This window comes from Lolium rigidum, chromosome 7, assembly GCF_022539505.1.
Source record: "Lolium rigidum isolate FL_2022 chromosome 7, APGP_CSIRO_Lrig_0.1, whole genome shotgun sequence".
Taxonomy (NCBI): Eukaryota; Viridiplantae; Streptophyta; class Magnoliopsida; order Poales; family Poaceae; genus Lolium; species Lolium rigidum.
The window spans coordinates 313828700-313850623 of NC_061514.1; the positions used below are offsets into that span (position 1 = coordinate 313828700).

General features: G+C 47.1%; 2 protein-coding genes and 1 non-coding gene across 5 annotated transcripts; 1 reads left to right on the forward strand and 2 right to left on the reverse strand.

The window, feature by feature from the left end:
* Positions 1–8097: 8097 nt before the first annotated feature.
* LOC124669848 (peroxidase 21-like) lies at positions 8098–13331 on the reverse strand. 2 transcript variants are annotated; one of them, XM_047206391.1, is made up of 2 exons: positions 13221–13294; positions 8098–9152 (listed from the first exon to the last, which is right to left on the reverse strand). In XM_047206391.1, exons 1-2 carry the CDS (start codon positions 13291–13293, stop codon positions 8230–8232), a joined length of 996 nt encoding a protein of 331 aa, XP_047062347.1. In that variant the 5' UTR covers position 13294; the 3' UTR covers positions 8098–8229. The 2 variants fall into 2 exon arrangements, with proteins under 2 accessions (XP_047062347.1, XP_047062346.1); XM_047206390.1 differs by lacking the exon at positions 8098–9152 and adding an exon at positions 11881–13116 and having other exon boundaries at positions 13227–13331.
* Positions 13332–16635: 3304 nt separating this feature from the next.
* On the forward strand, positions 16636–20618 carry LOC124669847 (phosphoinositide phospholipase C 2-like). Of its 2 annotated transcripts, none has more exons than XM_047206389.1 (8): positions 16636–17334; positions 17986–18121; positions 18274–18528; positions 18621–18844; positions 18974–19091; positions 19617–19763; positions 19839–19925; positions 20078–20618. In XM_047206389.1, exons 1-8 carry the CDS (start codon positions 16814–16816, stop codon positions 20375–20377), a joined length of 1788 nt encoding a protein of 595 aa, XP_047062345.1. In that variant the 5' UTR covers positions 16636–16813; the 3' UTR covers positions 20378–20618. The 2 variants fall into 2 exon arrangements, with proteins under 2 accessions (XP_047062345.1, XP_047062344.1); XM_047206388.1 differs by having other exon boundaries at positions 16637–17334; positions 18618–18844.
* A 508-nt stretch (positions 20619–21126) lies between these two features.
* Positions 21127–21279, reverse strand: LOC124679846. The gene has a single exon (XR_006995275.1). It is a non-coding gene; the product is annotated as a U4 spliceosomal RNA (small nuclear RNA).
* Between the last annotated feature and the right edge of the window lie 645 nt (positions 21280–21924).

Sequence of the window (21924 nt, forward strand, 5' to 3'; positions counted from 1 at the left end):
AAACGTTCACCAAGTAGAAATTTGCACAACCGTGCGTGCCAACAAACCAAATAAAAGAGGAATTGGTCAACTTGTTTGAGGCAACACCCACGGTAAGAATCACATCATCATGCTTGCAAAAGAACCACAAGAAAGAGAGATTGTTCGGCATGTTCAATGCAAAGCATGGGAAAGGTATTAGAGCCGGGTTCGATCTTGAACTTACTTGTATTATGCTCTCTAGAGCTCTCTTTGTCAACTCGTGCTCAATCGAGGTTGACATTGGCATTCTTGTACCTACACACACAATAGGAAAAGCAAAGAATGTGTGTGCATGGTATATGAACACATCATCCATCATGATGGTCCATTTCTTTTGCACATCACCATTAGCGTTAAGCAAAGCATCATAATAGATATGGTGAATATGCGGAGTAAACATGGGAACATGCTCAACATGGATATATGCAAAGTCTCCAAAATTTTGAGAGAGCTATGGGGGCAATCTCATTTACAATCATATTAACATTATTGCAAACCAAGCATTGGAAAGAGCAAGTGTTCAACATTTTGGTTGCATTAATGTGAGAGTATTGCAAACATTTAGAGCAAAACATGTTCAACATTGTATCATGGTTGTCGACAAACCTAGGGAAGGGGCAATTGTTCATCAAGGTTGTTACAACACAAGAATTAACATCATCATTTTCATTGCAAGCAATACATGGGAAAGAGCAATTGTTCAACATATTGCAAGCAATAGGAGAGAAAGTGAAACTCTCATAGCATGGCATGGTGATATTATCATAAGCAACTAATTCCACATGATCAACAATAGTGGTATCACAAGTATCACAAGGGAATGTGAAAGAAGCATATGACATAGCAATAGGATCATCCAACTCATGCAAGCACTCATCAAGCATCATGTTCAACATGTTATCATTGTTGTCGACAAACCTATGGAAAGAGCAATTGTTCGGCAAGGTTGTCACAACACAAGTATTAGCATCATCATTATCGTCATCGCAAGCAACACATGGGAAAGAGAAATGGTTCGACAAGTGGCATGCAATGGGAGATATATTGAAAGACTCATAGCATGGCATGATCATATTGTCACAAGCAAGTAATTCCACATGATCAACAATGTTATCAAGCAAAGCATCACATGGAGGAATGAACGAAACATATGACATAACAATTGTATCATTATCATCATGCATGAACTCACAAATCATCATGTCCACTAGTGGGATCATGGCATCATCAACACCCATATAGGTACCTTTGTACTCCGACTCATTTGAAGTGGGTGTTGTGGAAGAGGTAGGCTCCATGTGGCCTCCATGTTCATCTTCAATCAAGCATGGTGTGATAGCATCATCTTCATGCACCATGTACATCTTCTCCATGATCGGGAACTCGTCATCCATGGTACCTAATGAGACACAAGGAAACACACTAGAGGTAGAGGGTAAGTTGTTAGAATTCGAAATGGCCTCACATGACCTATCAACTACCACTCTCATCTCACTCGGTGTATCACTCATATCCTCAAGGTGGGGGCACTCAAGCTCATGTATAGTGGATTCACTCATCTCACATATAGTGGAGTTGCTTATCTCACATATAGTGGAGTCGCTCATCTCACATATAGTGGAGTCCCTCATCTCCATGGCCATGATGTCGTCGATGTCCGAGCAACCTAGCAAAGAGGAAGACAACACAAGAGGAGTAGAGGTTAAGTTGTTAGAAATCAAAGCATCCTCACTCAACTCATGTGGTGTGTCACTCTTGCTCTCCAAATGGAAGCACTCAAACTCACATATGGGGTGGGAGTCACTCAACTCACTATCACTCTCACTCAAGTGGGCTAAGTGGCTCTCATTCTCACATGGGATTTGTATCATCTCCTTATTCAAGCATATTGGAGTAGGCTCGATTTTCTCATCTCCATGCGCCTCCATTGGTGAAGGGATCATCCCATGCTCACCATTCTCAACTCCATTCGCCTCCTTGGTTGAAGGGAGAATCCCATGCTCAACCGTCTCAACTCCATCGCCTCCCATGTTGACACCGTTCGATGGCGCTATGGTGTTGTTGAGGGCTAGGCTCGAATCAACGTCACCCTTGACTTGGCCTTCTTGTGCTTCATCTTGAAGTGTGGACTTCATAGTCGTCCTCTTGGCCATTTCCTTGCACCATTCTTTGAAGACAATGGTATCTTGAAGTGTCTTTTTGTTGAATTGGGCATCCAATTGGGCGAAGTAGAGCTTGTGGGCTTGAGATGTGTTGCACTCCCATGTCATGTGCTTGTTGGATGTGCACACATCACAATGGAGATTGGGGCATTCCCAAAGATGATGACCGTCTTGTGTGCAACGAAGGCATTGGGAGCTACGTGGTCTTGGTGGACAAATCATTGTCATGTTGGCATAAAGTTGTGTAGACCGTCCTTCATCTTGAAGTGTAGACTCCATGGTCTTCATCTTGGGGCTTGAGCTTCTTGTAGGCGCCATTATGGTGGTGGCGGTAGTAGGGAGAAGCACCATGATATGTGGTCCCTCTTTCTTGGCACTTGGCACCATCTTGCTTGTTGGTGTAGTATCTTGTCTCGCACCATTGGAGATCTTCTCATGTGTAGGCGGTCTTGGAGATGCCATTTTGGTGGTGGCGCTAGGCTTTGTGGACACCATATGGTTGGTGTTGTTGTTCTTTGTAGCCTTGGCCGCTTCATGTCGAGGATCTCGTCTTCTTGCATCATCACCATGTCTTGGGGGGTGTCGTCGAAGATCCTTGGTAGGTGTTGGTCGATGGTGAACATGAGGTGACTTGTGTCGGTGACGGTCATGTGGTGATGTATGTCGATGGTGGTCATGAGGTGGTGATGGTCGACGACGATCATGAGGTGACTTGTGTCGGCGATGGTCATGTGGTGATGCATGTAGATGGTGGTCATGAGGTGGTGATGGTCGACGATGATCATGAGGTGACTTGTGTCGGCGACGGTCATGTGGTGATGCATGTCGATGGTGGTCATGAGGTGGTGATGGTCGACGATGATCATGAGGTGACTTGTGTCGGCGACGGTCATGTGGTGATGCATGTCGATGGTGGTCATGAGGTGGTGATGGTCGACGATGATCATGAGGCGACGTGTGTTGATGACGATCCTCGGCATGCCTAGATGATGGTTCATGAGGCTTGGCACTTTGCTTGTGGCGCCTTCTTGAGCTCGGAGGGGAGTGTCGATGGCGATCATGGTGGTGGCTCTCTTTATGTTCCCTAGGACGAGCTCGGTGTAGTTGATCATGTGCATGAGCACTCTCATGGTTGCGCCGTCTTGGAGGTCCTCTATCTTCATATGTAGTTCCATTTGCCAAGGTGGGGAACTTGTAGGCACCGGTCTTGTTGAAGGTGGAGTCGAAGCTAGGTTCCACCATGGTGTCGATGTCGTGCTCGAGGTAGTGCTCGGTGCTATGCTCCATCATGGTGTCGTAGTCGAAGTCGAGGTAGTGCTCGGTGCGGTGCTCCATCATGGTGTTGTTGTCGTAGTCGAGGTAGTGCTCCACCATGTCGGCGTGGTCGTAGTCGTGGTCGAGGTAGTGCTCCACCATGTCGTCCATGTTGTAGTCGAGCTCGGAGTGGTGGTCCACCATGTTGTCCATGCTTGGCGAGTCATGGTCGGTGTAGAGATGCTCGATGTCGTGGACGTCGCCAATGCTTGTGGAGCCATAGTCGGTGTCGGGCTCCACATGGTCCTCCATATCCGCGGTGCTTGCGGAGCTATCACCCTCATCGGACTCCATGTCGTCCTCCATAGGTTCATCCTCACTATCCATGTTAGTCTATGGGATTGGTGTATATATGGTGGAAGGAAAACTACCAAAAGGGTCAAAACTTGCAAACCAAAATCGAAAAGGTGTTTCAAGGCGGAGGGCAACCGATATGTATGCACACACACAAAAACAAAAACTCTATATGGTGTTAGGTATGGATGTGGAAAGCCAAATGGAAGAACCAAACGAAAAGTCTATTGTCAAAAGTGGGTAAGATCCAAAAGTCACAAGTCAAAGGCGGTGATCACAAAAGGCATACACAATGAGGAACACACGCGTGGGACAAAATGGGGTTAGCGCGACTTGGGAAATGAGCAAGAACAAAATGGTCCTAACGAAGACTACTAGCTTGGTGTCACGCCAACACAAGAGAGACCGTGGCTTGGTTGCAAAATTGAGAAGCAACAAGATTTGCGCAAGACGCCTCTCTTCTCTTTTCTCTCTTTTGCTTAAAAGCTTTGGACTCTTTTGTGTATAGGTGTCACTCACACACTTTTTCTTTTTCTCTTTTTGTATTTTTTTCTTTTTCTTTTTCTCACTATGTAAGGATACTACTATCTATGTAAGTATGTCGCACTCTTTTGCTTATCTTTTCACACGAGCTTGCTTCGAAGCTTTGTTCAACACACGCACACCCTCACGGTCGGGACGCTTGCGCAATGCTTCGCAACACTAGAAAGCCACTCTCGATAGGAAAGGTACGCAAAAGAGGCTAAGACTACAAGTTAGGAGCAAGTTATACCACTTGATGATGGTGGCCGACGATCTTGAACTTGCTATGGTGGAGGTGTCAAAAGAACCGCTTGAATCCTCGGGGTGCCGTCGTCGTTGTCGATGTTGCGGAAGCTTTGTGGTAGCTGAAATGGCACTCAAACCGAAGTCCAAACACAAGGGGGTTAGTACCAAAACGAAAAACGAAGGTTGCTGTCAAAATTTCGGCCAGGCGGAACTTCCGGTCCTGAGGGGCGGAACTTCCGGTCGCAATCAGATCTGCGGGCTGTTCGTCAATTTGGGCGGAAATCCGGGCCGAAATCCTTCGAATTCGAGGAAAATTTGGCACTAGAAGCTGTGGGAAGGTGGGGGAATTGCAGATCAACACCAAAGGCAAGTTTCTATTGGAGCAAAACCACAAATAACTCAACAAATCGAGAGATCGATCCAAGGCCAATTTGGGGCTATTTTTTGGGAAAATTTTTTGGAAAATTTTTGGGCGAAATTGGTGGAATTGGGGGATGTGGGGGTCAAATCCGTGGCAACCAAAGAGCTGCTGATATCATATGATGTGGACTAAGTCCAAGGATGTGCCCGATCTTCACGGATTTGGGTGGAACTCGTGGGGGTAGGTGGATGAACGCGATGAACACGAAGAACGCGAGGGGGATTCGTGGGGATACAACACACACACGCACACAAACCGGTTTTCCCTCGTAGGCCCGATACACCTACTCGATAGAGGTTGCGAGAAAAGACCTTCCGGTAGAAGTCCCGCAAAGAGATCGACAAATCGAAGCTCGCAAGATCTAGAAGGGTGAAAAGACCGGAAGGTTGATAGAAGTGCAAGCAAAAGACCAAATAGGTAGAAGTGCAAGCAAAAGATCAAACAAACGGTAGAAGTCACCAAAGAGATCTTGACAAGTCGATAAGGAGCCCGGGTGGGTACAAGATCATAGATCTAGGTAGGGTTCCCACAAGGGTGAGCTAAGCTCAGGTTTAATTTCACATCAAGTCTAATCTCAGATCTGAGCCAACTAGGCTATTTATAGTAGGTGGGGCGAAGGGATAAGTTACAAGCTGAATCTGCCAGTTTTGGTGCTGGAACGCGTATGGGCGGAAGTTCCGGTCCTGATGGGCGGAAGTTCCGGTCGTCCTGGGCGGAAGTTCCGGCTGGATTCCTTTTAGACAGCATCTTCGAAGCATCTGGGCGGAAGTTCCGGTCGGGCCGGAAGTTCCGGCCAAGTTCCGGCCTTGTTCCGGAATTCCGCCATTTCCTCGCAGTAACATCCAGTATGGTTTTGACGGACTTTCGGAACTTGGGCGGAACTTGGGCGGAAGTTCCGGTGGGCGGAAGTTCCGGTCCTCGGAGGCGGAAGTTCCGGTCCTGGGCGGAAGTTCCAGCCATCAGGGGCGGAAGTTCCGGCCTGGAGCGTCCAGCTCCTCTTTCTCCTTCTCTTCCATGCTTCCGTGACATCGGCCTTGCGTCCTCGGGTTTCCATGGCATCCTCTCTTCTCTCCGTACTTGTCGTCGAGTTCCTATCATCAAGGTATGTCGGAGTATGAAGTAGTATATCGTCCCAAATAGGTGATTTGAGGCACGCGTAAAGGAGAAGATTCACCTTAGCGTGCCGTCTTGGCGATGAAGCACATGATGCGGTGAAGACCGAAGGTCGGGCTACATCACAATATGTTCCCCTTCGAGAGGTTCATGAGAGTCTTAAAGAAATATGTTCGTAACCGGGCTAGGCCAGAAGGAAGCATCTCCAAGGGCTATGGAACAGAGGAGGTCATTGAGTGTTGTGTAGACTTTCTTCCTGACCTTAAACCGATTGATGTTCCTGAATCACGGTAAAAGAAAGGGCATCCTAAATGTCGGGGTCATTGACCCAGATAAAATACATATACATACGCTAACTAATATGCCCAAGGAGACGGAGGGAAACCTTCTAAGGTTTCTAAAGGATCAAAATTTCTGTGACCACATATTGTTTCCTTACAACTTCAAGTGATGATAACACAATTGTGTCCATTCACTCACAAGTTTAATTTATGAGTGACTAACATATTTATATACGCGTGCAGCTTCCACTAGATTTTTCTAGACATTCAAATTGATAATGGAAGAGTTGATGTCTACGACCCATTAACGAGAAATTTGGAAGACTTCCAAAGCATGCAAGACATGATCCAAAGGTAATTTCAATCATTCTCTCGCGTGTCTTTCGATGATTTTCTGAGATATCAAGTAATGAATAACTTACCAATTCATTTTCCTTGTCGGGCAGGGTTTGGAAGCGGTTCAAGTCCAAGACTGCCGGTATCTCTCATGAGAAGCTGACGTTTTGGAGTGTTCCGGTAAGTAGTATAAGGTAGGGCCGTGCATCTCTTTACTACTACTTTAAATAAAATTATGATGCATGCTAGATTATTATTTGATTAAATTCTATTCTCTTAAAGTGCGACCAGCAGCCATCGGGGACATATCTATGTGGGTACTTCGTTTGCGAGTTCATTCATACGTTTACCTCTGAGCACAAAGATTTAAGATACAACGTAAGCATTACATTCACAACTTTATTTTATTATCGTCATTTTTATTATCATGATTGATATTCATATTGATCTCCTTTACTTATATAGTTCAACGCAATGCGAGGGAGGTCCACACCAGAGGAACGCGCAACTACTATTGCAGAGGAGCTAGCGGGTTTTTTGAGGGAGGAAGCTATAGAGGACAAAGGAAGATTTAGTGTAGCTAGGGGTCATTACTGATCTCGGTTCCGTGTAATCGAATAGACGGGCCCTAGTCCCGGTAATGTTGGGATCTCCATGTAATTGTGTGTGTATATATATATATATATATATATATATATATATATATATATATATATATATATATATATATATATATGCTCGATTGATATCGTAAGACAAGTTATCTTATATATTTATATGTACGATACGAGAAATATACAAAAACTATTTTGAAATGAACTCCTAACACAACAAAATGAACTCCTATCGCGGCATAGAAAGTGTCCAAATTCCTGCCGTGGCAGCCCTAACCCTAAACCCTAACACACCAAAATGAACACCTGCCGTGGCATAGAAAGTATCCTAATTCCTGCCGTGACAGAAACTATTTAGTGGCGATCCGTGTTACAAGCCGGGACTAAAGGTGTTGGCCCCAGCCCGCTCTGCGGCGTCCACGTCGAGGGACATAGGTCCCGACTAGTAGCAGGACCGGGATTAAAGGTTGCACCTCTAGTCCCGCTTATTTGGTTGCAGTTGGAAAACCCGGATTAAAGGACCTTACGTGCCGGGACTGAATGTCCTGTCTTCACTAGTGTGGTATTAAACTGTTCTTCTGTCAGGAGACAATGGTATTAAACTGTTCGAGTTGTCGGCGAAAGATACAAACACGACAACACTTGAATACACGATAATTCATTAACATCTCAATATCTGCCATACTGGCGTGCCTGTTTTGGGTGTCCCAGAGTTTTTTCTATGAGTGTTTGCCATTTTCTGAAACTTGCAACTTGTGTGGTACGTACAAGCAGCATGGCCGTTTCATTTCTTCTGAATTATTGCCACATCAATCAGCACTACGACACGCGCGTTTATGATTACCACAAGCCACAAGCAGTATCTCGGGGAGTTAGTTACTCGATCGTGATGTCCATTCGCTAACTTACTTGTTGACGAACCTGCAGTCCTTCCTGACCTCGCCGTGGTCGCCGGTGAGCGGGCCGTTCTCCGACATCTTGACCAGCGCCGCCGCGAAAACGTCGTGAAAGTAGTCGTTGTCCGTCGCCATCTTCCTCACGAACGGCGCGGTTCGCGGGTCGGTGGCGAGCCTCTGGTCCACCAGCAGGAGGCCCCTGCCTTTCAGGAGGTTCTTGTGGTACATGTTGTCGAGCACCATGGGGGTGACGCAGTCGTTCCTGGCGTACGCCACGTCGCGAGTGTCCTCCTTGGCGTCCGCCGTCGGGCACCGTCCCCGGAGGTACGTGCCATATGCCGGCTCGATGGTGCCGTCCACCGCCGGGTAGAGCCGCGCAACGAGGTTGAAGCAGTGGACGCGGCCGATAGAGTGCGCGCCTAGGAGCGCCACGACGCCCTCGGCGTCCACGCCCATGGACCCGAACCGGTCGAGCACCGCCGACACCGACTCGTTGTGGTTCGGGATGTAGCTCTCCACCTCGCCGTAGTGGCTCTCGGTGGCGTCGCGCCGCCCCGTGCGCATCGGGATGTCGGCGGGCCTGCCGAGCACGGCGGCGCCGTCGCGGGCGGCGAGGGCGAGCAGGTCGGCGCAGGAGACGGTGCCGGGGCACGCGCGCTCCAGGGCGGTCTTGATGGCGTGGATGTACTTGAAGTTCCGCATGCCGAAGCTCCGCGCGGAGGACTTCTCGGAGACGAGGCCCGCGGCGGCGTCGGTCTCGAGGAGCAGCGACGCGTCGCAGGACTTGACGGTGCAGTCGTGGAAGAGCGCCCTGAGCCACGACACCGCCGTGTTGCCGTGCTCCTCGTAGAGACTCTTCACCTGCTCCTTGACGATCTCCTCCGCTCTCGGGCAGCTCTCAGAGTAGTAGTTCAGCTTCAGACCATCACTGCTAGTGCTAGTTCCAGCAGCAGCAACGCCATTGTTCCCTGCCAAGGCAACAGATTAAGCTTGAACCCGTGTGGATCTCGTCCCAATTCAACCTCATCCCTCGGCGACAAGTGGGAGGGGAGATCAGAGATGGGGAGACCGTGCCGTGCGTGCATTTCCATCCCCGGATGCCGGAATGTGTGCGCGCGTGGGAGGGGAGATGGACAGTCAAACAAGGGATACAATGCATGCACGTACTGTTTGGATCAGAAAGTATATATCTGGAAAAATGTAGGAAGAATATGTACCCCTACAATCATCATTTTCTTCCGCAAAAGCATCCCTTAGAGAAAGAAGGCAAGCATTTCGACGGCAAGGCAGAAACCCGATCGAAGCCTGTCACCCGTACTGGTGGTGAAGTATTTGGTATTGTCAAGGATTTAAAAGTAATCTTTGGAAAGGATCCTGGCAGCCAACCTGTTCCTAACGGCGCTGATAAGCACGCACCCATGTGGAAGAAGAAATCTATATTTTGGGAGCTATCCTATTGGAAAGTCCATGAGGTTCATTCTGCAATCGACGTGATGCACCTGATGAAAAATCTTTGCGTGAATATTCTAGGATTGCTGGGCTTGTATGGGAAGTCAAAAGATACACCGGAAGCACGGGAGGACCAGGAATGTCATAAAGGACAAGGCGACAAGCATCCGTGGCAGTTTCAAGGGCCTGCCAGCTACGTTCTTACCAAGTAAGAGAAGAAAATCTTTTTTGAAGTCGTTTTCACTATCAAGGTCCCGACTGGCTTCTCGTCGAATATAAAGGGAATAGTAAATATGAAAGACAAAAAATTCCAAAACCTAAAGTCTCATGACTGTCACGTGATTATGACGCAACTGCTCCCGATTGCATTGAGGGGGCTTCTACCAGAAAATTTTCAACTGGCCATTGTGAAGGCATGTGCATTCCTCAATGCAATTTCTCAGAAGGTAATCGATCGAGAAAGTCTATCAGGGTTACATAATGATGTGGTCCAATGTCTGGTCAGCTTCGAGTTGTTGTTCCCTCCATCTTTCTTCAATATTATGACACACCTCCTAGTTCACCTAGTCGAAGAGATTAGAATTCATGGGAGTCTTAGAGACATATGTTCGTAACCAGGCTAGACCAGAAGGAAGCATCTCCAAGGGCTATGGAACAGAGGAGGTCATTGAGTTTTGTGTAGACTTTCTTCCTAACCTTAAGCCGATTGGTGTTTCTGAATCTCGGTAAAAGAAAGGGCATCCTAAATGTCAGGTTTATTGACCCAGATAAAGTACATATACATACGCTAACTAATATGCCCAAGGAGACGGAGGGAAACCTTCTAAGGTTTCCAAAGGATCAAAATTTCTGTGACCACATACTGTTTCCTTACAGCTTCAAGTGATGATCTAACTCAATTGTGTCCATTCACTCACAAGTTTAATTGATGAGTTACTGACATATTTATATACATGTGCAGCTTCCACTTGATTTTTCTAGACATTCAAATTGATAATGGAAGAGTTGATGTCTACGACCCATTAACGAGAATTTGGAAGACTTCCAAAGCATGCAAGACATGATCCAAAGGTAATTTCAATCATTCTCTCGCGCTATGTCGGTGTCTTTCGATGATTTTCTGAGATATCAAGTAATGAATAACTTAGCAATTCATTTTCCTTGCCGAGCAGGGTTTGGAAGCGGTTCAAGTCCGAGGCTGCCGGTATCTCTCATGAGAAGCTGACGTTTTGGAGTGTTCCGATAAGTAGTACAAGATAGGGTCGTGCATCTCTTTAGTACTATTTTAAATACAATTATGATGTATGCTAGATTATTATTTGATTAAATTCTATTCTCTTAAAGTGCGACCAGTAGCCACCGACGACATATCTATGTGGGTACTTCTTTTGCGAGTTCATCGCACGTTTACCTCTGAGCACAAAGATTTAAGATACAACGTAAGCAATACATTCACAACTTTATTTTATCCATCATTTTTATTATCATGATTGATATTCATATTGATCTCCTTTACTTATATAGTTTGACGCCATGCGAGGGAGATCCACACCAGAGGAACGCGCAACTCCTATTGCAGAGGAGCTGAGGAAGCTATAGAGGACAAAGGAAAATTTAGTGTCGCTAGGGGCTATTACTGATGTCGGTTCCGTGTAATCGAATAGACGGGCTCTAGTCCCGGTAATATTGGGATCTCCATGTAATTGTACATATATATGCTCGATCGATATCGTAAGAAAAGTTATCTTATATATTTATATGTACGAACCTGTACGTGTAGAAATATACGAAAACTATTTTGAAATGAACTCCTAACACAATAAAATGAACTCCTGCCGCGATACAGAAAGTGTCCAAGTTCCTACCGCGGCAGCCCTAACCCTAAACCCTAACACACCAAAATGAACTCCTGCCGCGGCACAGAAAGTGTCCTAATTCATGCCGCGGCAGAGACTAATTAGTTGTGGTCCGTGTTACAAGCCGGGACTAAAAATGTTGGCCCCAGCCCGCTCTGCGGCGTCCACGTGGAGGGACATAGATCCCGGCTGGTAGCAGGACCGAGATTAAAGGTTGCACCTCCCGTACCGCTTATTTGGTCGCGGTTGGGGAACCGGGATTAAAGGACCTTACAGACCGGGACTGAATGCTTGTCTCCACTAGTGTGGTATTAAACTGTTAGAGTTGTCCGCGACAGATACATACACGCAGCACTTGAATACACGATAATTCATTAATATCTCAATATCTGCCACACTGGCGTGTGTTCTGGGTGTCCCAGAGTTTTTTCTCTAAGTGTATGCCATTTTCTGAAACTTGCAACTTGTGTGTGGTACGTACAAGCAGCATGTTCATTTCATTTCTTCTGAATTATTGCCACATCAATCAGCACTAAGACACGCGCACATTCAGTATACGTTTATGATTACCACAAGCCACAAGCCAGTACCTCGGTGAGTTAGTTCATCGATCGTGATGTCCATTAGCTAACTTACTTGTTGACGAACCTGCAGTCCTTCCTGACCTCGCCGTGGTCGCCGGTGAGCGGGCCGTTCTCCGACATCTTGACCAGCGCCGCCGCGAAAACGTCGTGAAAGTAGGTGTTGTCCGCCGCCATCTTCCTCACGAACAGCGCGGTTCGCGGGTCGGTGGCGAGCCTCTGGTCCACCAGCAGCAGGCCCCTGCCTTTCAGGAGGTTCTTGTGGTACATGTTGTCGAGCACCATGGGGGTGACGCGGTCGTTCCGCGCGTACGCCACGTCGCGCGTGTCCTCCTTGGCGTCCGCCGTCGGGCACCGGCCCCGGAGGTACGTGCCATATGCCGGCTCGATGGTGCCGTCCACCGCCGGGTAGAGCCGCGCAACGAGGTTGAAGCAGTGGACGCGGCCGACGGAGTGCGCGCCCAGGAGCGCCACGACGCCCTCGGCGTCCACGCCCATGGAGGCAAACCGGTCGAGCACCGCCGACACGGACTCGTTGTGGTTCGGGATGTAGCTCTCCACCTCGCCGTAGTGGCTCTCGGTGGCGTCCCGCCGCCCCGTGCGCATCGGGATGTCGGTGGGCCCGCCGAGCATGGCGACGCCGTCGCGGGCGGCGAGGGCGAGCAGGTCGGCGCAGGAGACGGTGCCGGGGCACGCGCGCTCCAGGGCGGTCTTGATGGCGTGGATGTACTTGAAGTTCCGCATGCCGAAGCTCCGCGCGGAGGACTTCTCGGAGACGACGCCGGCGCCGGCGTCGGTCTCGAGGAGCAGCGACGCGTCGCAGGACTTGACGGTGCAGTCGTGGAAGAGCGCCCTGAGCCACGACACCGCCGTGTTGCCGTGCTCCTCGTAGAGGCTCTTCACCTGCTCCTTGACGATCTCCTCCGCTCTGGGGCAGCTCTCAGAGTAGTAGTTCAGCTTCAGACCATCACTGCTAGTGCTAGTTCCAGCAGCAGCAACGCCATTGTTCCCTACCAAGGCAACAGATTAAGCTTAAACCCGTTTGAAAATTGAACGTACATTAGATCGACGACCAATGATACATTTTTGGAGCAAAAATGAGTAGGGAATATGCACTTACCAGCGATGAGGTAGGACAAGAGGAGCAGCGCAGAAGCCACTGGCGCCAGGCTTGAGCTCGAACCCATGTTCAGTACTTCAGTTCACGGGATAGCTAGTGTCCAAGGAGTGTGGGGCGATGCTCAATTTTCAAGCTCATCTGAATCTCATAATCTTATAGTAGGTTCCAAGTGGGAGGGAGGGAAGCGTGGGTGAGTGAGTGGCTGACTGAAAGTGACTCCATGAATTTTGAGATGATCCAGCACTCCACTCCATCTCCCCGAATACACCTCGATGGCTCGATCAATCCTCACTGACTGACATAGTACCATTCTGGTAACAGAAACCCCGGGTCATAAATTTAGTTGAATGCGATGAAAGCAGCCATTGGCGATCTGGAGTACTCCATAACTTTACAGTTACTAAGAGAGAGGGGCGGTCAGTTAGGGTGGTGCCAAGTGCGTGCGCGTGCACTTAGTAATGAATCTGACGTGCACCACCGCCTTTGCCTTTGCCTTTGCTAAACTAATGGAGGATCCATTCAGTCTCCAGAGACCGACCGATCGAGCGCAGAATGAAGGAGCGGGAGGCCATGGTCGGCAGTAGCATGTTTGTGCGTTGGAATGGCAGGCAGACACTAAGAGAAAATACTTTCAGGTTTCAGACGGTGTGTATATAAAAACTTGACAACAGAGATTCAGAGATGCAACATGTGGAACTAACCAGAACAAGCACGCTGGTATAGCAGGCGTTGATTAGATGAGTTAAATTTATTCGTTCGTTTCAGCGTTGCGTGACTATTAAACATCTGAAACTCAGGCAGCAAGCGGCAAGCAGTATATTCGTCTCAGTCATGCGGCAAGTTTCCAAGTAACTCCACCGGATACCAGTGCCTAAGAATTGCACGAAACATTACAGATCAAGCCTATGGGTTTTCCTTTGCAAGTGCCGAACCATATCGCAAACTACAGGAACAAATTCTCTAACTGTAGTTTGTAGTTTCACTGAACTCTGTTGTGGTTTCGTTCATGCAATGGAACCGGGAAGAAAATCCTTGTCGGTCTACAAATAAACAAATCCTATAACTGAAGTAAGACAATGAAGCGGGTTACTGGTCCGTCTGCAGTGGGTAACTGACACACCCAGTCCAAGTTCAGTTCTAGCAACAGAAACAGAGGTCAGTTTTTTTTTTTTTTTTTGAGACTCCAGAGGTCAGTTGTATTTTTTTTATTTTTTTTGGGAATAAGAGGTCAGTTGTATGACTTCGCTGATATAGTTTGCAACAGAAATGGGCTACTGGTCCGTCTGCAGTGGTGAAGTTTTCTATATGCAGGTATTCGAGCCCGGCCAACATTAGGCCCAAACAATAGGCATCATCCTTCTTTTTCTCGCAGACTAATTGGAAATATCAGGCCCATCCGTCTCTGAAGATACCTGGCTCAATACTATGGCCAGACCGCCGAATGAAGGATATGCTTAATTCTTTTCGTATTCCTCTCGCTTAATATACGCGTTTCTTCAATCAAAAGAAAAAAAAAAAAGAGGATAAAGATGCCGACACAATGGGTCCAAAGACTCAAATTCCAGCGGAAAATCCCAAAGAAAAGCACAGGGTGCCTTGCTCTTGCTTGCCAAAGTACAGATGGACCATGTCAGGCCCCGTTTTTCCTTTTGTTTTTTCCTTTTTCTTTTTTATTCTTGATGAAGAAAGATGTCCTCATTTTTGTACTACCAGATAAAATAGCATTGACCATTACTGTTCCCCAATCAGTCTCTATCCCATCTCCAATACGACCGTGGCCTACAGACTGTGCAGAGCCACGTGTGCCATGGCTAAACCACAAAACATGATTTTAAATTATTTTTTTTGCCCAGCCTTATCATGGACGTTGTCCATGAGGTGGGGCCCATCAAGACTGCAAGCTGCCGGGACAAACAGGTGTCACCGAGGCCCCCATCATTTTCGGTAAACCGTGTTACACATGGTGACTCGTAGGCCAACTCGCCGATTCCACTCCACTCACATACTGACACCTAGTATTTGTCATCAGTTGTCATGTTCATGTGTGGATTCTGAATATTGCCACTTGCCAAGGAGATTGCTCACAATCTTTGACAATATCTTCAATAATAACTCAGAATTATGATTTATTCTATTTTTATCAGTGGGAGACAATAGCATAAATAATCACAAACGTGGGTTTTCTTTGGCGGGGAAACACAAGCACAACAGAGCTAATTATTTTATTTTTATCGGTGAGAGACAATAACATAAATAAACACAAACACAACATTTTTTGCGGGGAACACAAACATATTAGAGCTAATGAGCCACATATGTAAAAGCCAGTGACATTTCGTGTGTGGTTTTGAGCGAACACTTACATTATCAACGGGGTTCGATTTCGGTGACAACGGTTCTTCTCCTGGGAGGCGCTACCGAAGAATGCAGTCCCAACTCCTCCCGGTGGAGGCAATGTTTTGATAGTGAAGGTTAGCTAGGGCCTTCGGTGTTGTTGTCGTTTATAGCAAGCTGGTGATGTCGGATTACAATTGATGTTTGTTGGACGAATATTTTGGTCCAGTTTAGCTAGGTGGCTCCCGTTTTTGTGTCACGGTTGTCATTTTTCTCACTAGTGATATGTATGATATTCCTTCTGGTTTTCTTTGTATTTAGACTGATCTTGTACAAATATGCAAGGGTTTCCACCGACTTGAATTATGTTCCTTTCAACAAGTGTACTAATATCTAAATCTTGCCCGAGAAAGAAAGTTCCACTTTGGAAAACCCCTGATGTATTTTCAATAAGGTAGAAACGCCCCAAGAATTGTTGAAATTCGTTTCGGATGGGAAAGCTGGTCACATGGTGCGCCACTGCGACCAATCACTGAGCTGGTATCCATAGGCAGATCCACCCTCCCTCCAGCTCGGGCCGACACCCGTGCTTGTCAACGGTGCGGCGCCTTGTATCATATGATTTTCTATAGAAATTATCCAAAAGTTGGTATCGTAGGCACGTTTTCCTAGCCTTCTAGAAGTTTTTAGGTCTATTGCTCTATCTTTTTAGCGAAGGTGGGATTTATATGGTGATAAAGTAATTAACTTCAGTTGAGCCTTGAGGAATTCAAACCTTCTTGGAGACTAGGAAGATCCATTCTCTCCTTACTTAATTTTGCTAGCAGCAAAAGGCCATTGAAGCCACAAGGTATTCTGGTAGCTCCCACTTCCCGGGAGTGAAGCATTTTTTTTTATGATAGCTTTCTGTTTTTAAGTCTATTGAATCGGAATCTTTTCTCAATTTTAGTCTAGCTGGGACAACCAATAGGTGGATTTGATAAATTTACTCCATAGAGATAAAGACAATAATACAGAAACAGATAATCCCAAATGCAGTTGAGTTTAATGAGCCATAACAAACCTGTGAGTGACATTTCCGTGCCGACAGTTAGGATCACGCGCCCACTCCCCGCATTCTTCTTCCTTTCGCCTTCGTCTTCCCGACGTCTCCCTCTCTCTCGCTCCTCCTCACTTCTCTCTCTACGTATACCCAGGCAAGAAAAGCAGAGCACCCAGCAACAGCCCAGCCAAGCTAACTCCGGCCGTCAGCCATGGGCACGTACAAGTGCTGCCTCATCTTCAAGCGCCGGTACCGCTGGACGGACGCGCCGCCGCCGGAGGACGTGCGCTCGCTCTTCGCGCAGCACTCGGGCGGGACGGCCACCATGGGCGCCGACGGGCTGCGCCGCTACCTCGAGTCCACCGGCACCGACCCGGACTTCGACGGCGACGCCGAGGCCGAGCGCCTGCTCGACCAGATCCGCCAGGCCCAGCGCGTCCGGGTCCCGCGCGTGGGGCGCCCGCTCCTGGGCATCGACGACTTCCACCGCTTCCTCTTCTCCGACGACCTCAACCCGCCGCTCCGCCGGCCGCAGGTCCACCACGACATGGCCGCGCCGCTCTCCCACTACTACGTCTACACGGGCCACAACTCCTACCTCACCGGCAACCAGCTCAGCAGCGACTGCAGCGACGTCCCCATCATCAAGGCGCTGCAGAGGGGCGTCAGGGTCATCGAGCTCGACATGTGGCCCAACTCCGCCGAGGACGACATCAGCATCCTCCATGGCAGGTTTGCTGCTACTCGTACTTGTACACTTTCCACCCCTTTTCCTCGCTATTCTCCATATATATCCATGCAACTACCCACTCACTTGGAATCTTGCTCTCCGGTTACAATTGAGGAAAATATCCAACCAAATCCCCATCTTGTTTGTACCTACAACTAGAAGGATACAGGGTAGAATGCTCCATTGCTGAATGGAAACAAATTCTAGACATCATATATAGGAGAGCCCTGAGGAATATTTCAGCTACTACATGTAAATAGTGTGCAGCCATAGCAGGTGCTAGGTTGCTATTTCTTCATATGCATCCAGGCCCTGGCTGTGGCTTTCAATCTATCTCCAAACGTTAATTTGACGGTACAACCGAGGAATTTCGCAAGCAAATCTCTATCTCTCTGCGTGTACTTATAATAATATTCCCTCTGTTCCAAATTAGTTGTTGCAGCTTTGGTAAAATTCGGTCTACTTGTGTAGATTTTGGAAAAAAAAAAATTGAAGCTGGACAGTGAGTTTCCTCACTGCATTTTTTTAGTTTTCAATGTAATGTGTTATGTGGAGAAAAACATATGCGCCAAACTAATTTGAATCAGAGGGGGTAATAATAAGAATAATAATGCTCCTCAAATTCTAGCTTACACCGCGTAAATTCTGAACAGGACATTGACCACCCCAGTTTCACTGCTCAAGTGCTTGAGGTCCATCAAAGAGTATGCTTTCGTCGCCTCGCCTTACCCTGTTATCATAACGCTCGAAGACCACCTTCCACCTCAACTCCAGGACAAAGTTGCCAAGGTAGCTGTATTTTGCTTTCTGAATTTCTCGTATTTCCATCCATGACGCCTGCACCTCTCTGATTGACGGTTCTGAATTTTATTTCTGAAATTCTTATATTTTCATCCAGGAGATGTGCACTTCTCTAACCGGTGCTTTTGAATATTTTGTAGATGGTCCTCGAAGTATTTGGCAACATACTCTATTACCCTGAAGAAGAACATCCCAAAGAACTCCCTTCACCGGAAGAACTCAAGGGCCGTGTTCTCCTGTCGACAAAGCCCCCAAAGGAGTACCTTGAAGCCAAGGCTGGTGGTACCATCAAAGACGGTGACACAGAAGCGAATCCCGGCAAAGGAGGAACTGACGACGATGCGGCTTGGGGAAAAGAAGTCCCTGATTTTAAGACTGAAATCCAGTTTGCTAAAGTACTGCTTTGAAGTTCTCCTACATTCCCTGCTCTCTTTTTTTCGCCTTCATCAAGATTTTACCTGCTCAATTGCATTCACTCCATCAGCAGGAAGATGATGACGAAGATGATGATGAGGAGGAGGAGGACGAACAGAAAATTCAACAGCATCTAGCTCCACAATATAAGCACCTTATTACTATAAGAGCAGGAAAGCCCAAGGGTGGTAGTACGTCTGATGCCTTGAAGAGCGACCCAAACAAAGTTAGGCGGCTCAGTTTGAGCGAGCAACAGCTTGCAAAAGCTGTAGTTAATCATGGTACCGAAATAGTGAGGTATACATCTCTAATGAAGTAACTCTCATTATTAACAGTCCTTCCTTTCTATCTTGAACCAATTATAGATCTTACTTTTGCTTATTCTTACTGATCAGTTTTCATTGTTCAATGTTTATTTCCAAAAAGGTTTACACAGAGAAACCTACTGAGGATATACCCAAAGGGCACTCGGATTACTTCATCCAACTATAATCCGTTTATTGGCTGGGTGCATGGTGCTCAGATGGTGGCCTTCAATATGCAGGTGTGGCTCTGTTTCTGAGTAATCGATCCAATTGCAATGGCTTTGCTGTATGCTCTGAATATCCAAGTAAATCTAGTTTGGGATTCAGTTTAGCAACTGAAATGACATTTCATATCAAATGGCAGAAACACATATATATGATTATACTAGGTGAGCGTGAATAACCCTTAGCTCTACTCAAGCCGGATGTAATGTGTACCTTATGTTGCATCGAGATAACCCACGTAGCAAAGGTTGATGATCAGCACATTTTTCAGCAGTATCCGGGCTAGAGAAAGCAAGGAGCTGAATAATGTACGTTACTGTGAACTAGATAGGCTCAATATATGTGTATAATTTAATATGTCTATGCTTTAGATATGGTAGATCGTTATAAGTCACCTACGTGTTTGCATCAGTTCGGGCATACAGTTGCCTAAATTTGGGCAACTGGAGTTACTCATTTAGATTTGATGTTAGTTGGTCATATAATATGCTGTCCCTTTCCTACTGACATGCCACAACTGCATGATATTTTCCTTGCAGGGATATGGAAGAGCACTTTGGTTAATGCATGGATTTTATAAAGCCAACGGTGCCTGTGGCTACGTGAAGAAACCAGATTTCTTGATGCAATCTGAACCAGAAGTTTTTGATCCAAAGAAAACTCAACCTGTTAAGAAAATTTTGAAGGTGCGTTTTTCTTTTTATTGAGTTTTCTCTGTGGCAAATGGAAAAATCAGAGATACATGACCTGCTGCTTTTCAGGTAAAAGTGTACATGGGCGATGGTTGGCGGATGGACTTCAAGCAGACGCACTTTGATCAATACTCTCCTCCAGATTTTTATGCACGGGTATGTAAATCAAAAGGAGAATATTGGAAGCAACACTCCTCCATCGTTCTCGGAACAAATGTGTACAAGCAACATCGTTGCAGAACTAATAAGACTGGAATAACCAAAATGCATGCACTCTTCTGAATGATTGACTGAATTTGTATCGGCAGGTTGGGATAGCCGGTGTTCCAGCGGACTCTATAATGATGAAGACAAAGGCGATCGAGGACAACTGGGTGCCGGTGTGGGGGGAGGAGTTCTCCTTCGAGCTGACGGTCCCGGAGCTCGCGCTGCTCCGCGTGGAGGTGCACGAGTACGACATGTCGGAGAAGGACGACTTCGCGGGGCAGACCGTGCTGCCGGTGTCGGAGCTGCAGCCCGGGATCCGTGCGGTGGCGCTCTGCGACCGCAAGGGGAACAAGTACCCCAACGTCAAGCTCCTCATGCGCTTCGAGTTCGAGTCGGTCTGATCTGGTTTGGTCTGAGAAAGCTGAGAGACGGCATGTTGGTGTTTGTGCATTCTTTGTTCATTCTGTACATATGTGAATGTGCGGTGGTGGTGCCGTCTGTGTGAATATGCGATGTGCTGTTGGTGTGTGTCTATGTCAGTTGTGTGTGTTTGTGCATAGGCACAACGATTCATGAGACTCTGTTCATGTGTTGTGAATGAACAAATAATAAAAGGTGATTGTTTTCACCATCATCCGTTAACAGCATGTCCACCCCTCTGAAGGTAGCCTGTTTGGTGGCAAACTGAAATTTCCTGAATCTTCCTTCCTTACAATATTAGTGTTCGATCATATCAAAAGCTAACCACCCCCTTAAGCAGCTTCAAGGGGGCATCCACGTTGCGGTGAAACTGGGAAACAAAGGGGGGCATCCACGTTGCGGTGAAACTGGGAAACAAAGGTAGGCCGGGTTCAAAAGGTTGGTGGCGGTGGAATTGGGAAACAAAGGTTGGCCGGATTCAAAGGGATGGTGGCGGTGGAATTGGGAAACAAAGGTAGGCCGGGTTCAAAAGGATGCAGGTATTGTGGAGAGGTGAAAACCGTCGAGGATTTGAATTTTCGATAATGATGTGCTTTGGACGGAGAACGCAGAACTGATAAGGCAGGAGTAATCCCAGAATGCATGCAAATCTTATTACAGTTAAATAAGATTAAAAATACAAAAAAGTAAATTCTTATAGTGACAAAATTTTTGAGAAATTGAATTGTAGGGCTTTCCCCTCGCCCGAAGGAGAGGGAGCCCTTCCAGAAATTCTCAGTGGCCCCGGAGGGCCAAAGAGGGGGTTTGGAAATAGTTTTCAACCAGCAATTGACGCGCCTCGGTATAACCTCACTAGCTGCGTCATTGCCCCAAGCGCAAAGATGCTTTCTTCCGTGCGCACCCCGTCCCTTCTTATACTGCTCTCGCCCCGTCGCGCTCCCCTAGCTAGCCGAGGTGGGACTAAACGTTTTCAGCTCTATAAAACGTCGGTTCCGCGCGCACTGCTGAGGCTCAGCTTCCCTTAGCGCTAACGGGCCGTATTTCTCTCGCGCTGCCGGCTCGAGCGTCGATCGAGGCCTGTTAAAGCCCAGGGTTTTGCAACAGAGCCTTCTTGGCCCAAAAATCTTCTCGGTTCCCATTTTTCCTGGAATTTTGGATGATGGGCGGCGTGAGTTCTCAAAGCTTGCTTCAATCTCCGAGTACATTTCATCTCGTTTTATAGTGCCCCCGCTGACACAGGATTATGTTTCTCCAGCAGGGACTATCCAGCGCAGCATTTGACATGTAATCGTAGATCGACAAAACAGGCCGTTTCTGAAGTCATTATTAAGTTCTTCAAGCAAACACGAGACATTACCGCACACTGTTATAAAGCGGAAATTCAATTCAATTTGGCTCCAGGTGCGTATGCTCCCTCTACCAAGAAATATATTTTGAAATGTCAAAAAATTTTAACAAAAAATTCTACCTCTAGATCTCCACAATATATGTTCGTACACCAAGTTCCAAGAAAAACTGATATTTTTTG

Excerpts from the sequence above, each read along its gene's own strand:
- LOC124669848 (XM_047206390.1), bottom strand. The coding sequence starts at position 13,293 with ATGGGTTCGAGCTCAAGCCTGGCGCCAGTGGCTTCTGCGCTGCTCCTC. Across the intron at positions 13,117-13,226 it reads CTTGTCCTACCTCATCGCTG|GGAACAATGGCGTTGCTGCT; the intron begins GTAAGTGCATAT and ends TTGCCTTGGTAG.
- LOC124669847 (XM_047206388.1), top strand. The coding sequence starts at position 16,814 with ATGGGCACGTACAAGTGCTGCCTCATCTTCAAGCGCCGGTACCGCTGG. Across the intron at positions 19,764-19,838 it reads CTGTTAAGAAAATTTTGAAG|GTAAAAGTGTACATGGGCGA; the intron begins GTGCGTTTTTCT and ends GCTGCTTTTCAG. Across the intron at positions 19,926-20,077 it reads CTCCAGATTTTTATGCACGG|GTTGGGATAGCCGGTGTTCC; the intron begins GTATGTAAATCA and ends TTGTATCGGCAG.